The 18,772-nt window shown below is 38.4% G+C and overlaps 1 protein-coding gene across 3 annotated transcripts in view; it reads right to left on the bottom strand.

Annotated features, from left to right (window-relative positions):
- The window catches only part of PBK (PDZ binding kinase), a 32,632-nt gene that overhangs the window by 2,679 nt on the left and 11,181 nt on the right, over nucleotides 1-18,772 (bottom strand). For all 3 annotated transcript variants that reach the window (XM_044939731.2, XM_006058905.4, XM_006058904.4), the window contains exons 4-6: nucleotides 12,281-12,423; nucleotides 8,922-9,091; nucleotides 6,878-7,007 (exon numbers count right to left, since the gene is read on the bottom strand). In XM_044939731.2, the coding sequence (XP_044795666.1) occupies nucleotides 6,878-7,007; nucleotides 8,922-9,091; nucleotides 12,281-12,423 (443 nt within the window). The remainder of the gene's footprint in view (nucleotides 1-6,877; nucleotides 7,008-8,921; nucleotides 9,092-12,280; nucleotides 12,424-18,772) is intronic.

Raw genomic sequence — 18,772 nt, 5'->3', positions numbered from 1 at the left:
ACCACTTCCCTGCATCTAGGATTGCTAGATCAGGGAAGAGGGGACAGGTGGAATTACACAGAGGCTCTTAAAGCTTCTCTGCCCAGGAATGACACAGGTCCACTCGTGTTTCCGTTTAAATGTTAGAGGCAACACCTCAATTTTCATGAGAAGGTCAGCTTTCTAGCTGAAACTGGGATTAGATTGAATCACTAGATCAATCTGGGAAGAATTAACATCTTAACAGTATTGTCAATCCATAATCATGATCTCTCACTTAACATCTTAATGCTCTCAATGAAGTTTTATGGTGTTCAATAAAAAAGGTCAGACTTTTGGTTCGACTTATTCTTCAATTATTTTATCCTTTTTGGTGTAGCAGCCCCCTTCCTCTCATTTATCCCTGGGGGATACATTCCTGGATCCCCAGTGGATGCCTGAAACTAAGGACAGTATCAAACCATATATATATATATTTTTTCCCCCTATACATGCACATCTTTAATAAAGTTTAATTTATAAATTAGGCACTATAAGAGTAACAACAAAGATAACATAATAAAATAGAAGAATTACAATATACTATCATAAAAGTTATGAGAAGGTAGTCACTCTCAAAATTATCTTACTGTGTAAATGTGTGCCTTCTTCTTAACCATGCACTTACCACACACTATGGCCATAACTTTTAAGGTTTGAGGTGTAACAGCAAAACTAGTATGAATATTTTTTCTACTTCAAAATTTCACAGATAGAAGTTGCAGTAGATCTCAGCAAACTCAGCATCCAATTTTTTTTTCTTTCCTTATTAAGTCTAGAGCTTTCACCTTTTCACTTAAAGGAAGCACTTCATGGCTTTTCTTTGGTGCATCTGAATTGCCAGCATCACTATCCACTTTGGCAACATTATTAAGTAAAATAAGGGTTACCTGAACTTAAGCACTGCCATACCGGCAACAGTCATCTGATAACCAAGGTGGCTGCTGAGGGACCTTCCATCTAGATTAGGAATCTTTAAAGGGTAAGGACTGTGTCCTTTTTTCCTGTATATCGTTCCTAGCACAGTGCCTGACTATACATAGTATTAAAAATATTTGGTAAATAATCAACCCAGAAATTACCATCATTAACATACGGACTTTTCATCAGGAAAAGACTGAAGGCAAAAGGACAAGGGGGCAGCAGGGGATGAGATGGATAGATAGCACCACCGACTCAGTGGACATGAATTTGAGCAAACTCCAGGAGATAGTGAAGGACAGAGGAGCCTGGTGTGCTGCAGTCCATGGGGGAGCAGAGTCAGACACGACTTATCGACTGAACAATAGCAGTATATCCTTTCGACTTAGCAGCAGCAGCGGCAGCAGCAGCAGTGTATCTCTTAATTCCCTATCCTTTTCTTGTTACTTCCCTCTCCCCACTAGTAATCACCAGTTTGTTCTCCATATCTATTTCTTTTTTGTGATAGTCACTTGTTCATTTTTTAGATTTCACAAGTGTGTGCTCAGTTGCTCAGTCCTGTGGACTCTCTGACCCCATGGACTGTAGCCCGCCAATCTACAGGCAAGAATACTGGAATGGGTTGCCATTTCCTTCTTCAGGGGATCTTCCTAACCCAGGGATTGAACTTGTGTCTTTTGTGTCTCCTGCATTGGCAGGTGGATTCTTTACAACTGAGTCACTGGGGAAGATTCCACATATAAGTGATATAATACTTTATTAAGAAAGCCAAATCAAATTTTTAATTTAACTTTTTATTTATTGACAGTAAATGCCATCACATTTACCTTCAAGGAAGCACAAACACAGGGTCCATGGCTGTACAGGCCTGATGCTGCCTGGCAGTGAAAATCTAAGGTGTTAGCATTTTTACTGGGACTGTTGCTGTTTTTAGTATGCTTTGTTTTCAAGCTTGCATGGCTTTTGATTCTTCTGTTACAACTCTTCTGTAAGCCTCTCTCTTTCTCTCTCTCTCTCTCTCTCTCTCTCTCTAAGTCACTTCAGTCGTGTCCGACTCTGCGACCCCATAGACAGCAGCCCACCAGGCTCCGCCAAGAACACTGGAGTGGGGTGCCATTGCCTTCTCCGTCTGTAAGCCTAGTCCTAGCTTTTGACTTTTGCAGAAATTAATGTAACAGATTAATATAAAAAATACCCATACTGCCCAATTATTTTTTTGTAATGTATTCTTGGGAATGGAATGACAGGACTGAAGGGCATAAGCATTTTTAAGGGTTGTTTTTTCAGAGAAAATACATGTATCTAAACTGCCCTCTGAAAAGGCTACACACTGGTAATTACTGTTGGCTATTCCTCACCATCTACGTACACAGAAGGACTGCCTTCTAGACACACAGAAGGACCACACTTACTGGCCTGTCGTGTTTTTGGGTGAAGACATTTGACTAGTTCAGGGCAGTGACTTGTGAAGAAGTGACTTCTGTCACTTCTGAACTGGAGCATTTAATTGTCAGGGCAAGACTTTCTAGGGTGGCACTGTATAACAGAACTTTGGTGATGATAAAAATGTTCTTTATCTCAGTATGGTAGTCACTAACCACACATAGCTACTGAGCACTTGAAATGTGGCTAAGGTGGCTGAGAAAATGAATTTAAAGAATTTTTAATATATTATTTAATTTAAATAGCCATACATAGCTAGTGGCTAATATAGTAGGCAGGCTTCCTGGTACCTCAGTAGTAAAGAATCTGCCTGCAGTGCAGGAGACGTGGGTTCAATTCCTGGTTCAGTAAGATCCCCTGGAGAAGGAAATGGTAACCCACTCCAGTATTCTCACCAGGGAAATCCCATGGAGAGAGGAGCCTGGCAGGCTACAGTCCATAGGGTCACAAAGAGTTGGACACGACTGAGTGACTAAACAACCAAAAAAACTGCAGTGGACAGTTCGGCTCTAGAGCTTTCTCACCGTCCACACAATGGTGGGCACAACGATGGCAGTATTCCATACAACAGACACCCTAGCATGTTAGGTCCTAATGTGAGAAAGACATGGAGTGGAACACAGGCCTAGTGGCCATGCAGCTTGAAAAATAAGCCTTGCCTGTTTTAAGGTACTGAGGTTTTTGAGGGTTTATGTTACCATAGCAAAACTGATCTTAACCTGAATGATAAATTATGACTTCTATGCAGTGCATGCGAGTATGTTAGCCTATACTCTTGTTCATACTAGAATGGGGAAATTTTTCAATGACTTTTTTAGTAGTCATGACTTCTTTTAAAAAGTGGTTTCTACCTCTCGTGTCCTCCTTAAGCCCAACATTATCTTTACCAACAATTTTTTCTGTTACTTTTTAAAAAATCTTCAATCTACAGAGATTAGAGTGTGAGAACAGAAAACAACTTTCTCTAAAATAGATACCATCATTTACTAATTCAACTACCTCTTTTCCACTAATATAAAAATGTCACCTTTATCATATAACAAATTTCATACATTTGGGAACTATCTTTTGACTCTTATGTTGAAATTTTCTGTCTAGTTTGGCATTAGTATCACTGCTTTAATTACTACAGTTTCATAATCTTACCATCTCGTCAAGAAAATTCCTACTCAGCACTTTTTCACAGGATTTTCCTGGCTGTGTTTGAACATGTATCCTCAAGGATAATCTCTACATTCTCTTTGACATGTTCTAAAATAACATAGATCATACTGGGATATTGCAAAATTTTTAGGTCTTTAATTCATTTCTGCTTTTTTCTTTTATGGTTTCATTTTTTTTTCTAATTTCAGCTGAAAACTCAATTTCATAAAGGTTAAATGACAGTGTTTTCCTTTGAATGCTTTTGGACCATATCAAATAGGTTTTGATTTGCTCTTACATTCTCATTATTCTCTAAATAGTATGTAACTGGAATCTCACTACTTCTAGCTAAGAACTATTTACAAATATTTTAAATTCCTGAAAAAAACTGAGTTTTTATTTCCAACTGTACATGAATTTATATATTTATAGCTCTGAAGATAATGAATGTTAGTTCAGTTCAGTCCCTCAGTAGTGTCCGACTCTTTGTGACCCCATGAATCGCAGCACACCAGGCCTCCCTGTCCATCACCAACTCCTGGAGTTCACTCAGACTCACGTCCATCGAGTCAGTGATGCCATCCAGCCATCTCATCCTCTGTCGTCCCCTTCTCCTCCTGCCCCCAATCCCTCCCAGCATCAGAGTCTTTTCCAATGAGTCAACTCTTCACATGAGGTGGCCAAAGTACTGGAGTTTCAGCTTCAGTATCATTCCTTCCAAAGAAATCCCAGGGCTGATCTCCTTCAGAATGGACTGGTTGGATCTCCTTGCAGTCCAAGGGACTCTCAAGAGTCTTCTCCAACACCACAGTTCAAAAGCATCAATTCTTCGGCGCTCAGCCTTCTTCACAGTCCAGCTCTCACATCCATACATGACCACAGGAAAAACCATAGCCTTGACTAGATGGACCTTTGTTAGCCTTTAGCCTATTTCTACTTTTGTAACTTGAGGTTTTCTTTTGTAACCTAACTAGTCAATTTTAATAAATATTCTAATGCATAGAAAATGAACTTACTATTTACTCAGATCTGCTACATCTTAGTTTGTCTATTAGATCTATTAATGATTGAGACAATTATGCTAAAATCTTATTTTTATTCTTTTTGACAATTTCTCCTTTTATTTGCTAAAGTTATAACCTCGTACCAGTTATTTGGCCTAAGGGTTCATCCAGTTCTACCTTTATTGATTACAGACATTATTATGAAGTCAGTCTGTTTATCTTGGTGTTTTCCTTCAATTCAACTTGTAGACTTTAACTGGAAATTAAGATGTACGTAAGTTCTAAACAGTATTAGCCTCCCCTATACCTTATATTTTGGAGATGGGAACAGCAATCCACTACAGTATTCTTGCCTGGAGAATCCCATGGACAGAGGAGACCGTCAGGCTATGGTCCATGGGGTCACAAAGAGTCGGACATGACTGAGCGACTAACACACACACACACACACCCCCCTTATATTTATATAAAGAGGCAAACTTAAATGTTATTTATTAAATAATATGTTGAAAGCAGTGGTTTTCTTTGAGGCTTCTGGATTTTGGCTCTGTTCCTCATCAAGAACATATCTTAAATTCCCTACAGTTTCTCCAGCAAGCGGTGCTAAGAAAGTTGTACAGCTCTATGTAAATCAATGAAGTTAGAACACACCCCCTCACCAACCACAAAACTCAAAATGCCTTAAAGACTTAACATAAGCCACCATAAAACTCTTAGAAAAGATCATAGGCAAAACGTTCTCTGACATAAATCATATCTATGTTTTCTTAGGTCAGTCTCCCAAGGTGATAAAAATAAAAATAAACAAATGGGACCTAATCAAAATTACAAGCTTTTCCACAGCAAAAATCATAAGCAAAATGAAAGACAACCCACAGGATGGAAGAAAATATTTGCAAACAATGCAACTCAAGGGATTGATTTCCAAAACACACACACAGCTCACACAACTCAACAATAACAAAAACAAACCCAATAGAAAAATGATCAGAAGACCGAAAACAGACCGATATTTCTCCAAATCAATACAAGTGGCCAACAGGCACGTGGAAAGATGATCGACAGCACTATTAGAGAAATGAAAATCAAAGCTACAATGAGGTACCACCTTCACACGGGTCAGGGTGGCCATTATTAAAATGCCTACAAATAACAGATGCCAGAGAGGACGTGGAAAAAAGGGAACCCTCCTACACTTTTGGTGGGAATGTAAGATGGTATAGTCACTGTGGAAAACAGTATGGGGGTTTCTCAGGAAAACTAAAAATACGATCCCGTAATCCCAGTCCTGGGCATATATCCAGACCAAAATAGAATTCAAAGAGACACATACACCACCATGCTCACAGCAGCACTGTTCACAACAGCCATGATACGGAAATAACCTAAATGACCACTGAGAGACGAATGGATAAGACGACGTGGTACATACATGCAATGGAATGCTACTCAGTCATAGAACAGAAAGAAATAATGCCATCTGTAGCAACATGGATGCAACTAGAGATCATCATGCTGAGTGAAGTAAGAGAAAAAGACAAATACCATATGATACCACTTATATGTGGAATCTAAAATATGAGACAAATGTACCTACCTATGAAACAGAATCACTGGTATAGAAGACACTAGTGGTTGCCAAGGGGGAGGGGGTCGGGGAAGGGATGGAGTGGGCCATTGGGGTTAGCAAATGTAAAATTTTATATATAGAATGGCTAAACAACAAGGTCCTATTGTACAGCAGAGAACTGTATTCAATATCCTTAGATAAACCATAATACAAAAGAATATTTTAAAAAAGAATGTAGTAAAAAAAAAAAGAAGAAAGACAGAACATATCTTAAATTCCCTGAGAAGAGAATGGTTAGTATTCACAATAAAAGAGAAGAATGAGGTAGGGTGGGCCAAGGGGCAAAACGCAGAAGACTGGCCTTAGTTAGTAATCCTCTTTCCTACTCCCATTCCACTTTCTTCTAGCAGTTTCCCAAATCTTGTCATTATGCTGATGCTAAATCAATTTCTTTATAAAACCTTATAAAATTTTTATTTTCTACTCCCAGATCCTTTACCACTTAAAAATCCCAATTCAGGTTAGAAACACTTCTCCACGTTTCCTCAATTAAAATATATACTAATGAGAAACCAATAATTTATATTGTGTATGTGGCAAGGGAAGGGGCTGGAGGCTGAGTAGAACAGAGATAGAAAAGAAGGGATATTTTGTACTATACACTTTTTATTAATAGTTTTTGATTTTTGAAGAATGTGAACTTGTTATTTTTAAATATGTAATTAATAGAAACTTACAAACTGTACAGAAACCATTTAAAAATTAGAATTCTGCTTACCAGTCATATTTTCATCCAATGGAAGAGACACTCCTACATCACAGATTTTAATTGTTTCAAAATCGCCTTTAATAACAACATTTGAAGACTTTATATCTCCATGGAGCAGTTTCTTATCTTGGTGCAGATACTAAAATAGTGAAAAATTTAAAATATCTGAGCAAAAATACAAACTAATAAAAAAGTGTATAACTTTCAAACAAAACAACAACCTGAACTCCCTGCCTAACATACAGACTATCATTGTGTCTATCATTTCAAACTATCTGATGCTAGAGAAGGAACCATCCCACGCTATCTCGTAGTCTACCATACTGACCAGAAATCTGAAAGATTCTTTGGAAATTGATGTCTATGTATAGATAAGCCAACTTTTAATTTTCTAACCAACCTCACATACTTATACATCAAAGATGATACTGAAGATTTCAAAATATACTACAATTTTATAAAACGGACAATTATTTTAGAAATAATTTTGTAACCTTCACAATGACACAGTTATCTCAAACAAATTGCTGAGATAATGCTACACATACTTCACAAGGAAAAGAGGAAGCAGTAATGTAATCTAAGGCTATATTTTAACCCTTTCTTAGAAATGACAAGTAATAATATTCATCCATAATCAAAAACATCCTACAAAAGTTATTTTTTCATTCATCAGCATTTAGGCATCTACACTCTATGACCTGGGCCTGCAAAAGATGCAGAAACAATTCTTGGTATTGAACTTGGAACACTTACTGTGCTTATTTAAATATTGTTAACCATAAATTGAATATGCTCAAATATATTTATAATGTAATTTATTAATTCCATTATACATACACAATTAAAATAATTATTAAATGATTCAAATTATTAGCTTATCCAACCTATTTAAAATAGGTTTTTCTATAAAATATTAAAATATATATTTAAAAAATATATATATTTAGAAATAGTGCCTTTTTCCAGTTTTACATTTCATGAATCAACTTTATTTGAACTCAACATGCAATTATTGACATCACTACATTACATAATCTGTTTTTCTGAGTCATCCAACAATTTTATGGAGCCATGATTACTTAAGCTATTCAGGATACAGAATTTTTATCTCTAACAGTATGTGTAATTCAAAGATACAATAATTTATTTGTATAACCCTGAGAGGATTTTTTTCATTTGACTATAGATGTATATTCACAATGTCTAATAACATCCCACAAAGAAATCTTTGAAAGGCTTCTTTATAGCAACAGAGGGTTAGAATACACCCCCAGGAATAATGACTAAACAACAGTCCAATTAACGAAATCTAACGTGCAATCTCTATAAGCAAAACTTCCTGACTTGGATTATTTCAGGCCATGTGAAGGTGTGAAGGCCTCTAACAATACTTTGTTGATCAAAACAGTACACTCTTCAATATGAAAGATTCTATAAAGGTTTAAGGCAACTCCCTCTCTTGGAAAAAAAAATTTCACCTTGTAACTAGGTATATTAGTATCTGTTCATCAATAAATGGATAGATAAAGAAAATGTGGGCTACACACACACACACACACACACACACACACACACAATGGAGTATTACTCAGCCATTAAAAAGAATGAAACAATGTCATTTCCAACAACACGGATGGACTTAGTCATACTAAGTCAGAAAGACAAATACCATATGATATCACTTATATATGGAATATAAAATACACAAATGAACTTATTTACAAAGCAGAAACAGACTCACAGTTATAGAGAACAGACTTGTGGTTGTCAAGAGGGAGGCTGGGTGAGAGAGGGAAAGATTGGGAGTTTGGGGTTACAAATGCAAACTACCATATATAGGATGGATATACAACAACGTCCTACTGTAAAGAACAGGGGGTTATATTTAACATCCTGTGATAAATCCCAATGGAAAAGAATATGAAAAAGGAAACATATGTATAACTGAGTCACTTTGCTGTACAGCAGAAATTAAACACAACATTGTAAATAAAGTATTTCATTTTTTTAGGTTCCACAAAACTCATTCAAAACATAATAGCATAGTTACCTTTAACCCTCTTGCCATGTTCAAAGCAACTTTTAAAATTATGGCTGCTGGAAAAGGATCTCGGCTATCTTTATTTCGTTCTTCTATTAAGTCATTCAGAGACTTTTCACCTCCATACTCCATAGCAAGACACAGACTGCCATCGCTAGCTTTAGTGAAAGCACGGTAACCTTAAAGAAAACACGTCATTTTCTTACTGGCATAGGGAAGAAGTATTTAATTCTTTTACAATAATGTGACTGAAAACAGATCTGGATCAACACTGTCAAATATAAAATGAAACAGCTAGTGCTTACAAAACTTATTTAGTAGATCTAATTTTAAATGCCTTCAGTGTTGGCCAACAGTATCACAAACTGAAACGTTTCTATACTCTGCTGCTGCTGCCGCCAAGTCGCTTCAGTCATGTTCGACTCTGTGCGACCCCATAGATGGCAGCCCACCAGGCTCCCCCGTCCCTGGGATTCTCCAGGCAAGAACACTGGAGTGGGTTGCCATTTCCTTCTCCAATGCATGAATGAAAAGTGAAAGTGAAGTTGCTCAGTCGTGTCTGACTCTTAGCGACCCCATGGACTGAAGCCCACCAGGCTCCTTCGTCCATGGGATTTTCCAGGCAAGAGTACTGGAGTGGGGTGCCATTGCCTTCTCCGTTTTATACTCTATGCCTTCCTAAATATAAATGGTTTCACCAGACTTACTTACATTAAAAATGAAAAAAGGAAATTACATAAATGAAGACTTTACATTAATAAATTCTCCATGGTACCAATACCATAATGACTGTATCTATTCCTATGAAGTTTTAAATATATACTTCGGTTCAGTTGCTCAATAGTGTCAGATTCTTTGAGACCCCGTGGACTGTAGCAAGCCAGGCCTCCCTGTCCATCACCAACTCCCAGAGTTTACTCAAACTCATGTCCATTGAGTCAGTGATGCTATCCAGCCATCTCATCCTCTGTTATCCCTTTCTCCTCCCACCTTCAATCTTTCCCAGCATCAGGGTCTTTTCAAATGAGTCAGTTCTTCACATCAGGTAGCCAAAGTATTAGAGTTTCAGCTTCAACATCAGTCCTTCCAATGAATATTCAGGACTGATTTCCCTTAGGATGGACTGGTTGGATCTCCTTGCAGTCCAAGGGACTCTCAAGAGTCTTCTCCAACACCACAGTTCAAAAGCATCAATTCTTCGGCACTCAGCTTTCTTTATGGTCCAACTCTCACATACATGATTACTGGAAAAACCATAACTTTGACTAGATGGACCTTGTTGGCAAAGTAATGTCTCTACTTTTTAATATGCTGGCTAGGTTGGTCATAACTTTTCTTCCAAGGAGCAGGCGTCTTTTAATTTCATGGCTGCAGTCACTATCTGCAGTGATTTTGGAGCCCCAAAAAATAAAGTCTGTCACTATTTCCCCATCTATTTGCCATGAACTGATGGGACTGGAGTACATCATGAGAAATGCTGGGCTGGAAGAAGCACAAGCTGGAATCAAGATTGCCAGGAGAAATATCAATAACCTCAGATATGCAGATGACACCACCCTTATGGCAGAAAGTGAAGAGGAACTAAAAAGCCTCTTGATGAAAGTGAAAGAGGAGAGTGAAAAAGTTGGCTTAAAGTGCAACATTCAGAAAACGAAGATCATGGCATCTGGTCCCATCACTTCATGGGAAATAGATGGGGAAACAGTGGAAACAGTGTCAGACTTTATTTTTTGGGGGGCTCCAAAATCACTGCAGATGGTGATTGCAGCCATGAAATTAAAAGATGTTTACTCCTTGGAAGAAAAGTTATGACCTACCTAGATAGCATATTCAAAGGCAGAGGACATTACTTTGCCAACAAAGGTCCATCTAGTCAAGGCTATGGTTTTTCCAGCGGTCACATATGGATGTGAGAGTTGAACTGTGAAGAAAGCTGAGCGCCGAAGAATTGATGCTTTTGAACTATGGTGTTGGAGAAGACTCTTGAGAGTCCCTTGGACTGCAAGGAGATCCAACCAGTCCATTCTAGAGGAGATCAGTCCTGGGATTTCTTTGGAAGGAATGATGCTGAAGCTGAAGCTCCAGTACTTTGGCCACCTCATGCGAAGAGTTGACTCACTGGAAAAGACTCGGATGTTGGGAGGGATTGGGGGCAGGAGGAGAAGGGGACGACAGAGGATGAGATGGCTGGATGGCATAACCGACTCGATGGACATGAGTTTGGGTGAACTCCAGGAGTTGGTGATGGACAGGGAGGCCTGGCGTGCTGCGATTCACGGAGTCGCAAAGAGTCGGACTTGACTAAGCGACTGAACTGAACTGAACTGAACTGATGGGACTGGATGCCATGATCTTAGTTTTCTGAATATTGAGTTTTAAGCCAACTTTTTCACTCTCCTCTTTCATCAAGAGGCTCTTTAATTCTTTGCTTTCTGCCATAAGGGTGGTGTCCTCTGCGTATTTGAGGTTATTGATATTTCTCCCGGCAATCTTGATTCTAGCTTGTGCTTCATCCAGCCCAGCATTTCTCATGATGTACCCTGCATATAAGTTAAACAAGCAGGGTGACAATATACAGCTTTGACATACTCCTTTCCCAATTTGGAACCAGTCTGTTGTTCCATGTCCAGTTCTAACTGTTGCTTCTTGACCTGCTTACAGATTTCTCAGGAGGTAGGTCAGGTGGTCTAGTATTCCCATCTCTTCAAGAATTTTCCACAATTTGTTGTGATCTACACAGTCAAAGGCTTTGGTATAGTCAATAAAGCAGAAATAGATGTTTTTCTGGAACTCTTTTGCTTTTTCAATGTTCCAACAGATGTTGGCAATTTGACCTCTGGTTCCTCAGCCTTTTCTAAATCCTGTTTGAACATCTGGAAGTTCATGGTTCACGTATTGCTGAAGCCTGGCTTGGAGAATTTTGAGCATTACTTCACTAGCGTGTGAGATGAGTGCCATTGTGCGGTAGTTTGAGCATTCTTTGGCATTTCCTTTCTTTGGGATTGGAATGAAAACTGACCTTTCCAGTCCTGTGGCCACTGCTGAGTTTTCCAAATTTGCTGCATCTAAAAATATACACTATGTTTTTTTTTCTGGCCAAGCCACGTGGCTTATAGGATCTTAGGTCCCTTACCAGGAATCAAACCCACGCCCCCCAGCAGTTGAAGCACAGAGTCCTAATCACTGGATCGCCAGGGAAGTCCCACTAATTTTTACTTCAGAATGTTCACATTAATTGGATTCTTGCCAAACTCCATCACACCTTTCTTCAATTATTATTAGTGAAAGCAGTTAAGATTTTATGTAAACCATTTCAGATAAACAAGATACTATACCAGATACTGTTATTAAGTAATATGTGAACTTACCTATAATGTTTGGATGATTGAGGCTTTTCAAAATCTTAGCTTCATCAGTTAGTCTCTTTTGATACATACTCTGATAATCATCATTACATCTAGGATTAATCTTTTTCACAGCCCAAGGAGAATGAGACAAACCTCTTGGAGATCTTAAAAAATAAGTAACCAAAAACATACAGAAAGATTAATAACCATAATACAGTTCAAATGACTAATAAGAACTTCCACATTTTGAAAAAGACTTGAGAGTATTTTAGTTTTCTTTTTCTAATTTTTAAATATTTTAGACTATCAACATTTCTGTTATACATCCTTTGTAACTGTGTACATACAGCTGGTAAATCTACTGATTACAAGAGAAGTCTGATATCTTTGGAAAGGAAGGGTTAAAAAGAGAAAACCAGAAGGAAAAAGACGAAATGTTATAGATTTTAAACTTCAAAATTTCTATAGTATTTTCTTATTTTTTCACTCAATCATGTCACTACCAACTACTTAAAAAGCATTTAACTATATGTACCAGATATAAATTATAGAATGTTAAAGTAATAAACATTAATTTCTAAGAAACAATTTAAAGAAGAAATGTACAAAATACATTTGGCTCATGTGTAATCATGCAAATAACAGACTGTTTTTTACCAACAAATATTATGCCTCTAATGGACAAACCAATTCATCTTATATACTTCTCACTATATACATGTGTTTAGGGAGAAAATAATAAACATACTAATAGGAAAAAAAATGTAAATTGTCTATTTTCTAGGAAGATGCAGCTGTTGAAGAACATTTAAGGTATACCTGTTTTGAGGCCTAAATAAACAAACAGGTGACATGAAGTCAGGGAAAGGTTTGTTCACCCCATAAGGTAGGCATTTATAAGTATGACCAATTACAAAGAACAAAGTGTAGGCAGCATTTGGGCACAAGCCAAAGAGCCTCAAAAGTTAAAGATTGCAAAGTTCAGCCATAAGAACATAAAACGAGATGGAACCAATAATCATGTTCAGCTCTGTACTAGCTTATGAGCACAGCTCTGTGACTGCAGGACCTTTTTTTAACATCAGAATACATGTATTCAAAGGATCACTAGATTTCTCAGTTCATATACATCTATCATGCATAAGTTTACTTAAACTATTCTTAAACCTCCAGTTTTAGATAACAATAGCATTTGGGAATAACCTCTTCCATGTTCTTTTAATATAAAAATTAATTTTTCAAGTTTCAAGGGGTACCCCATAGCTCTTGATTATTTATAATTCAGTGAGCAAGTCCATCTTCACCTTTTCCATATATCCTAACCTACCTATATCCTATCCTAACCTATAGGTTACAGAATGAGAAGGATATTATTATGAAATCTGAATAAAATGTTGCCAAGGCAAAAGATGGTTCACAGAAAATGCTAATACAACAGGCAAATTTCTGTTGAGACTGCACAAGGAAAAAAACAAAAGGAGACACAAACAATACTGCCAACAAAAATGGGGACATATACATCAGAGATTTTAAAAATATCCAAGTGAATACTAGAACTTTTAAGCCAATAAAAAGGTAAAATGGACGAATTCTTTAAAAAAGTTAAGAAAACTGATGAAAGAAGAAACATAATCAAGAGTTTAAAAATCTTCCCACAAGAAATACAAAACACAGATAGTTTTAGAGTTGAGTTTACTAAACTGTAAAGAAACATATAATTGCATTTCATACAAACCATTCCAGGGAATAGAATGAAAAGGGACAAAAATCATACAGGACAACACAAAAAGAAAAATCACAAACCAATTTCACTTACAGATGCAAAAATTCTAAACAATAGCAAAATGATTCTATCAGTTTATTAAAAAATAATAATACATTACAACTATGTTGGGTTTAATCCAGCAATGCAAATTTAACAGTAAATAATATATACTCTGAATTAAAATGAACATACACATATAAATTTGATCCCTCTCAGGTACCACTGAAATAAAACTTCAGTTTGAATACTGAAGACTGATTTTGAAAGGGAAAAAGCAGAAGGTATTTAGCCTGAGGTAGACGGACACAGTTGAGAACCTGCGGTCTATGTAGCAACAGAGCAATTCATGACCAAATGTGCCTGAAGTGCTCAGTGAGTTTTCACACGTGAACATACCTGTGTTATCAACATCCAGGTTCAAGATATACATGTCTAGCATCCCCACAAGACATGGGATGCCATCTTCAAAAGGAAAACTTGAGAGGTGGTCCTAAGATGGTGGAGGAATACGACGAGGAGACCACTTTATCCCCCACAAATTCATCGGAAGAACATCTGAATGCTGAGAAAATTCCACAAAACAATTTCTGAATGTTGGCAGAGGACATCAGGCACCCAGAAAGGCAGCCAGCCCACTGTCTTCGAAAGGAGGTAGGACAAAATATAAAAGATAAATAAATAAATAAATAATTAAAACCCACAGATTACGTGCCTAACGGCAACTCCCAGCGGAGAAGCAGCCCAGACGCTCACATCCACCACTAGCAAGCAGGGACTGGACAGGGAGCCGCAGACTGCATTGCTTAGGGTAAGGACCAGGCCTGAATGCCCTGAGGGCAATCTAAGGGAACTAATGTGAGACAGCAACCCAGACTGTGGCCAGAGACAGAGAGAGAGAAAAAAAAGAGAGAGAACTATCCCGCGAAAAGCCCTAACCTAAGACACCACCAGGCCTGCTTACAGAACAAAAGACTGAGCAGACCTAGCTGGCTATGGACCAGCCCATCCCCCACGGGAGACAGGCAGGCGAGGGCAGCCAGAGCTGGAAGGGGGCAATCACGGCCCCAGAGAGGCATCCTCTACCAAACTGCAAGCAGGCTTCGTTGCTAACCAAAACTTCTTGGGATTCTGGACAGTTGACATCTGCTGAGAGAGTCACAGCCAGAGATCAGCTCCCCTGAAGAGATACATGGCACACCTAAGAAGGCACGCCAGTTGTACACGCAGAAAACCGAGCAGCTTGGATGGGGGAAGCAATAAGACACACCCCCTCCCCACTTGGGGGTGACTGCGCTCACCAAGCACCTGGTCACCTGAGCTGCTTGGACCTGGGACGGGCACAAAACGCAGGCTCAAACGATCTGCGCCTTTGTGGAGTACCCGAAAACCTGAACCTGAGCGGCTAAGACCTGGGAGATGCATACAACCCAGGGCCGGCCTCAGACAGTTCCCGGCAGAGCAACCTACAGCCTGAGAAGTGTAGACCATGAAAGCATACACGCCGTGAGCGGGGGCAAACCCAGTGCGGCTGAAACACTGCCAGCGCTCCCCACACACGCCAGTGATACTGCTTTGCAGTGTTCCTCCCTCCCCACAGCACGACTGAACAAGTGAGCCTAAAAACGTGACCACCACCGCCCTCTTGTATCAGGGTGGAAATTAGACACTGAAGATACCAGCAAACAGAAGCTAAAATAAAAAGAGGGAACCACTTTGGAAGTGACGGAGAAGTCTTGAAGCTACTGTAAGAATAAAACTGAAACCAGAGGCAGGAGGCTTAAGTACAAAACCTGAGAACACCAGAGAACTCCTGACTCCAGGGAACATTAATCGATAAGAGTTCATCAAAATCCTCCATTCCTATACTGAAACCAAGCACCACCCAAGAGCCAACAAGCTCCAGAGCAAGACATACCATGCAAATTCTCCAGCAACACCGGAACATAGCCCTGAGCTTCAATATACAGGCTGCCCAAAGTCACACCAAACCCACAGACATCTCAAAACTCACTACTGAACACTTCATTGCACTCCAGAGAAAAGAAATCCAGCTCCACCCACCAGAACACCGACACAAGCTTCCCTAACCAAGAAACCCTGACAAGCCACCCATCCAACCAGATCCACAGCAAGGAACCTCCACAATAAAGAGGAACCACAAACTGCCAGAATATGGAAAGGCCACCCCAAACACAGCAATATAAGCAAGATGAAAAGGCAGAGAAATACTCAGCAGGTAAAGGAACATGACAAATGCCCACCAAACCAAAGAAGAGATAGGGAATCTAACTGATAAAGAATTCCGAATAATGATAGTGAAAATGATCCAAAATCTTGAAAACAAAATGGAGTTACAGAAAAATAGCCTGGAGACAAGGATTGAGAAGATGCAAGAAATGTTTAACAAGGACCTAGAAGAAATAAAAAAGAGTCAGTATATAATGAATAATGCAATAAATGAGTTCAAAAACACTGTGGAGGGAACCAACAGTAGAATAACGGAGGCAGAAGATAGGATAAGTGAGGTAGCAGATAGAATGGTAGAAATAAATGGAGCACAGAGGAAAAAAGAAAAAAGAATTAAAAGAAATGAGGACAACCTCAGAGACCTCTGGGACAACGTTAAACGCCCCAACACTCAAATCATAGGAGTCCCAGAAGAAGAAGACAAAAAGAAAGACCATGAGAAAATGCTTGCGGAAATAATAGTTGAAAACAGAGCATCCCAAAGAGGATAAACCCAAGGCAAAACACCCCAAGACACATATTAATCAAATTAACAAAGATCAAACACAAAGAACAAATATTAAAAGTAGCAAGGGAAAAACAACAAATAACACACAAGGGGATTCCCATAAGGATAACAGCTGATCTTTCAACAAAAACTCTTCATCACAGAAGGGAATGGCAGGACATACTTAAAGTGATTAAAAAGAAAAACCTACAAGCCAGATTACTGTACCCAGCAAGGATCTCATTCAAATATGAAGCAGAAATCAAAAGCTTTACAGACAAGCAAAAGCTGAGAGAATTCAGCACCACCAAACCAGCTCTCCAACAAATACTAAAGGATCTTCTCTAGACAGGAAACACAGAAAGGGTGGATAAACTCGAACTCAAAACAACAAAGTAAATGGCAACGGGACCATACTTATCAATAATTACCTTAAATGTAAATGGGTTGAATGCCCCAACCAAAAGACAATGACTGGCTGAATGGATACAAAAACAAGACCCCTATATATGTTGTCAACAAGAGACCCACCTCAAAATAAGGGACACATACAGACTGAAAGTGAAGAGCTGGAAAAACATATTCCATGCAAATAGAGACCAAAAGAAAGCAGGAGTAGCAATACTCATATCAGATAAAATAGACTTTAAAATAAAGGCTGAGAAAAGAGACAAAGAAGGACACTACATAATGATCAAAGGATCAATCCAAGAAGAAGATATAACAATTATAAATATATATGCACCCAACATAGGAGCACCACAATATGTAAGGCAAATGCTTACAAGTATGAAAGGGGAAATTAACAATAACACAATAATATGGAGAAGGAAATGGCAACCCACTCCAGTATTCTTGCCTGGAAAAGTCCATGGACAGAGGAGCCTGGCTGGCTGCAGTCCATGGGGTTACATGACTGAGCATGTGTGCATGAGGGTGGAGGGTCACGGGTTGGTAGCAATAAACTGGTAGAACTAAAAAAAAAAAGCAATAACACAATAATAGTGGGAGACTTTAATACCCCACTCACACATATGGATAGATCAACTAAACAGAAAATTAACAAGGGCACACAAACTTTAAATGATACAACAGACCAGTTAGACCTAACTGATATCTATAGGACATTTCACCCCAAAACAATGAATTTCACCTTTTTCTCAAGTGCACATGGAACCTTCTCCAGGATAGATCACATCCTGGGCCATAAAGCTAGCCTTCGTAAATTCAAAAAAATTGAAATCATTCCAAGCATCTTTTCTGACCACAATGCAGTAAGATTAGATCTCAATTACAGGAGAAAAACTATTAAAAATTCCAACATATGGAGGCTGAACAACACACTGCTGAAAAACCAACAAATCACAGAAGAAATCAAAATATGCATAGAAACAAATGAAAATGAAAACACAACAACCCAAAACCTACAGGACACTGTAAAAGCAGTGCTAAGGGGAAGGTTCATAGCAATACAGGCTTACCTCAAGAAACAAGAAAAAAGTCAAATAAATAACCTAACTCTACACCTAAAGCAACTAGAAAAGAAAGAAATGAAGAACCCCAGGGTTAGTAGAAGGAAAGAAATCTTAAAAATTAGGGTAGAAATAAATGCAAAAGAAACAAAAGAGACCACAGCAAAAATCAACAAAGCCAAAAGCTGGTTCTTTGAGAGGATAGATAAAATTAACAAACCATTAGCCAGACTCATCAAGAAACAAAGGGAGAAGAATCAAATCAACAAAATTAGAAATGAAAATGGAGAAATCACAACAGACAACACAGAAATACAAAGGATCATAAGAGACTATCAGCATTATATGCCAATAAAATGAACAATTTGAAAGAAATGGACAAATTCTTAGAAAAGTACAACTTTCCAAGATTTTCTGTTAGAAAATCTTAACAGACCCATCAAAAGCACGGAAATTGAAACTGTAATCAGAAATCTTCCAGCAAACAAAAGCCCAGGACCAGACGCCTTCACCGCTGAATTCTACCAAAAATTTAGAGAAGA

This window comes from Bubalus bubalis, chromosome 3 (genome assembly GCF_019923935.1).
Source record: "Bubalus bubalis isolate 160015118507 breed Murrah chromosome 3, NDDB_SH_1, whole genome shotgun sequence".
NCBI lineage: Eukaryota > Metazoa > Chordata > Mammalia > Artiodactyla > Bovidae > Bubalus > Bubalus bubalis.
Note: the sequence above shows the minus strand (reverse complement) of the source record. Positions and strands in the feature narration are given on the sequence as shown.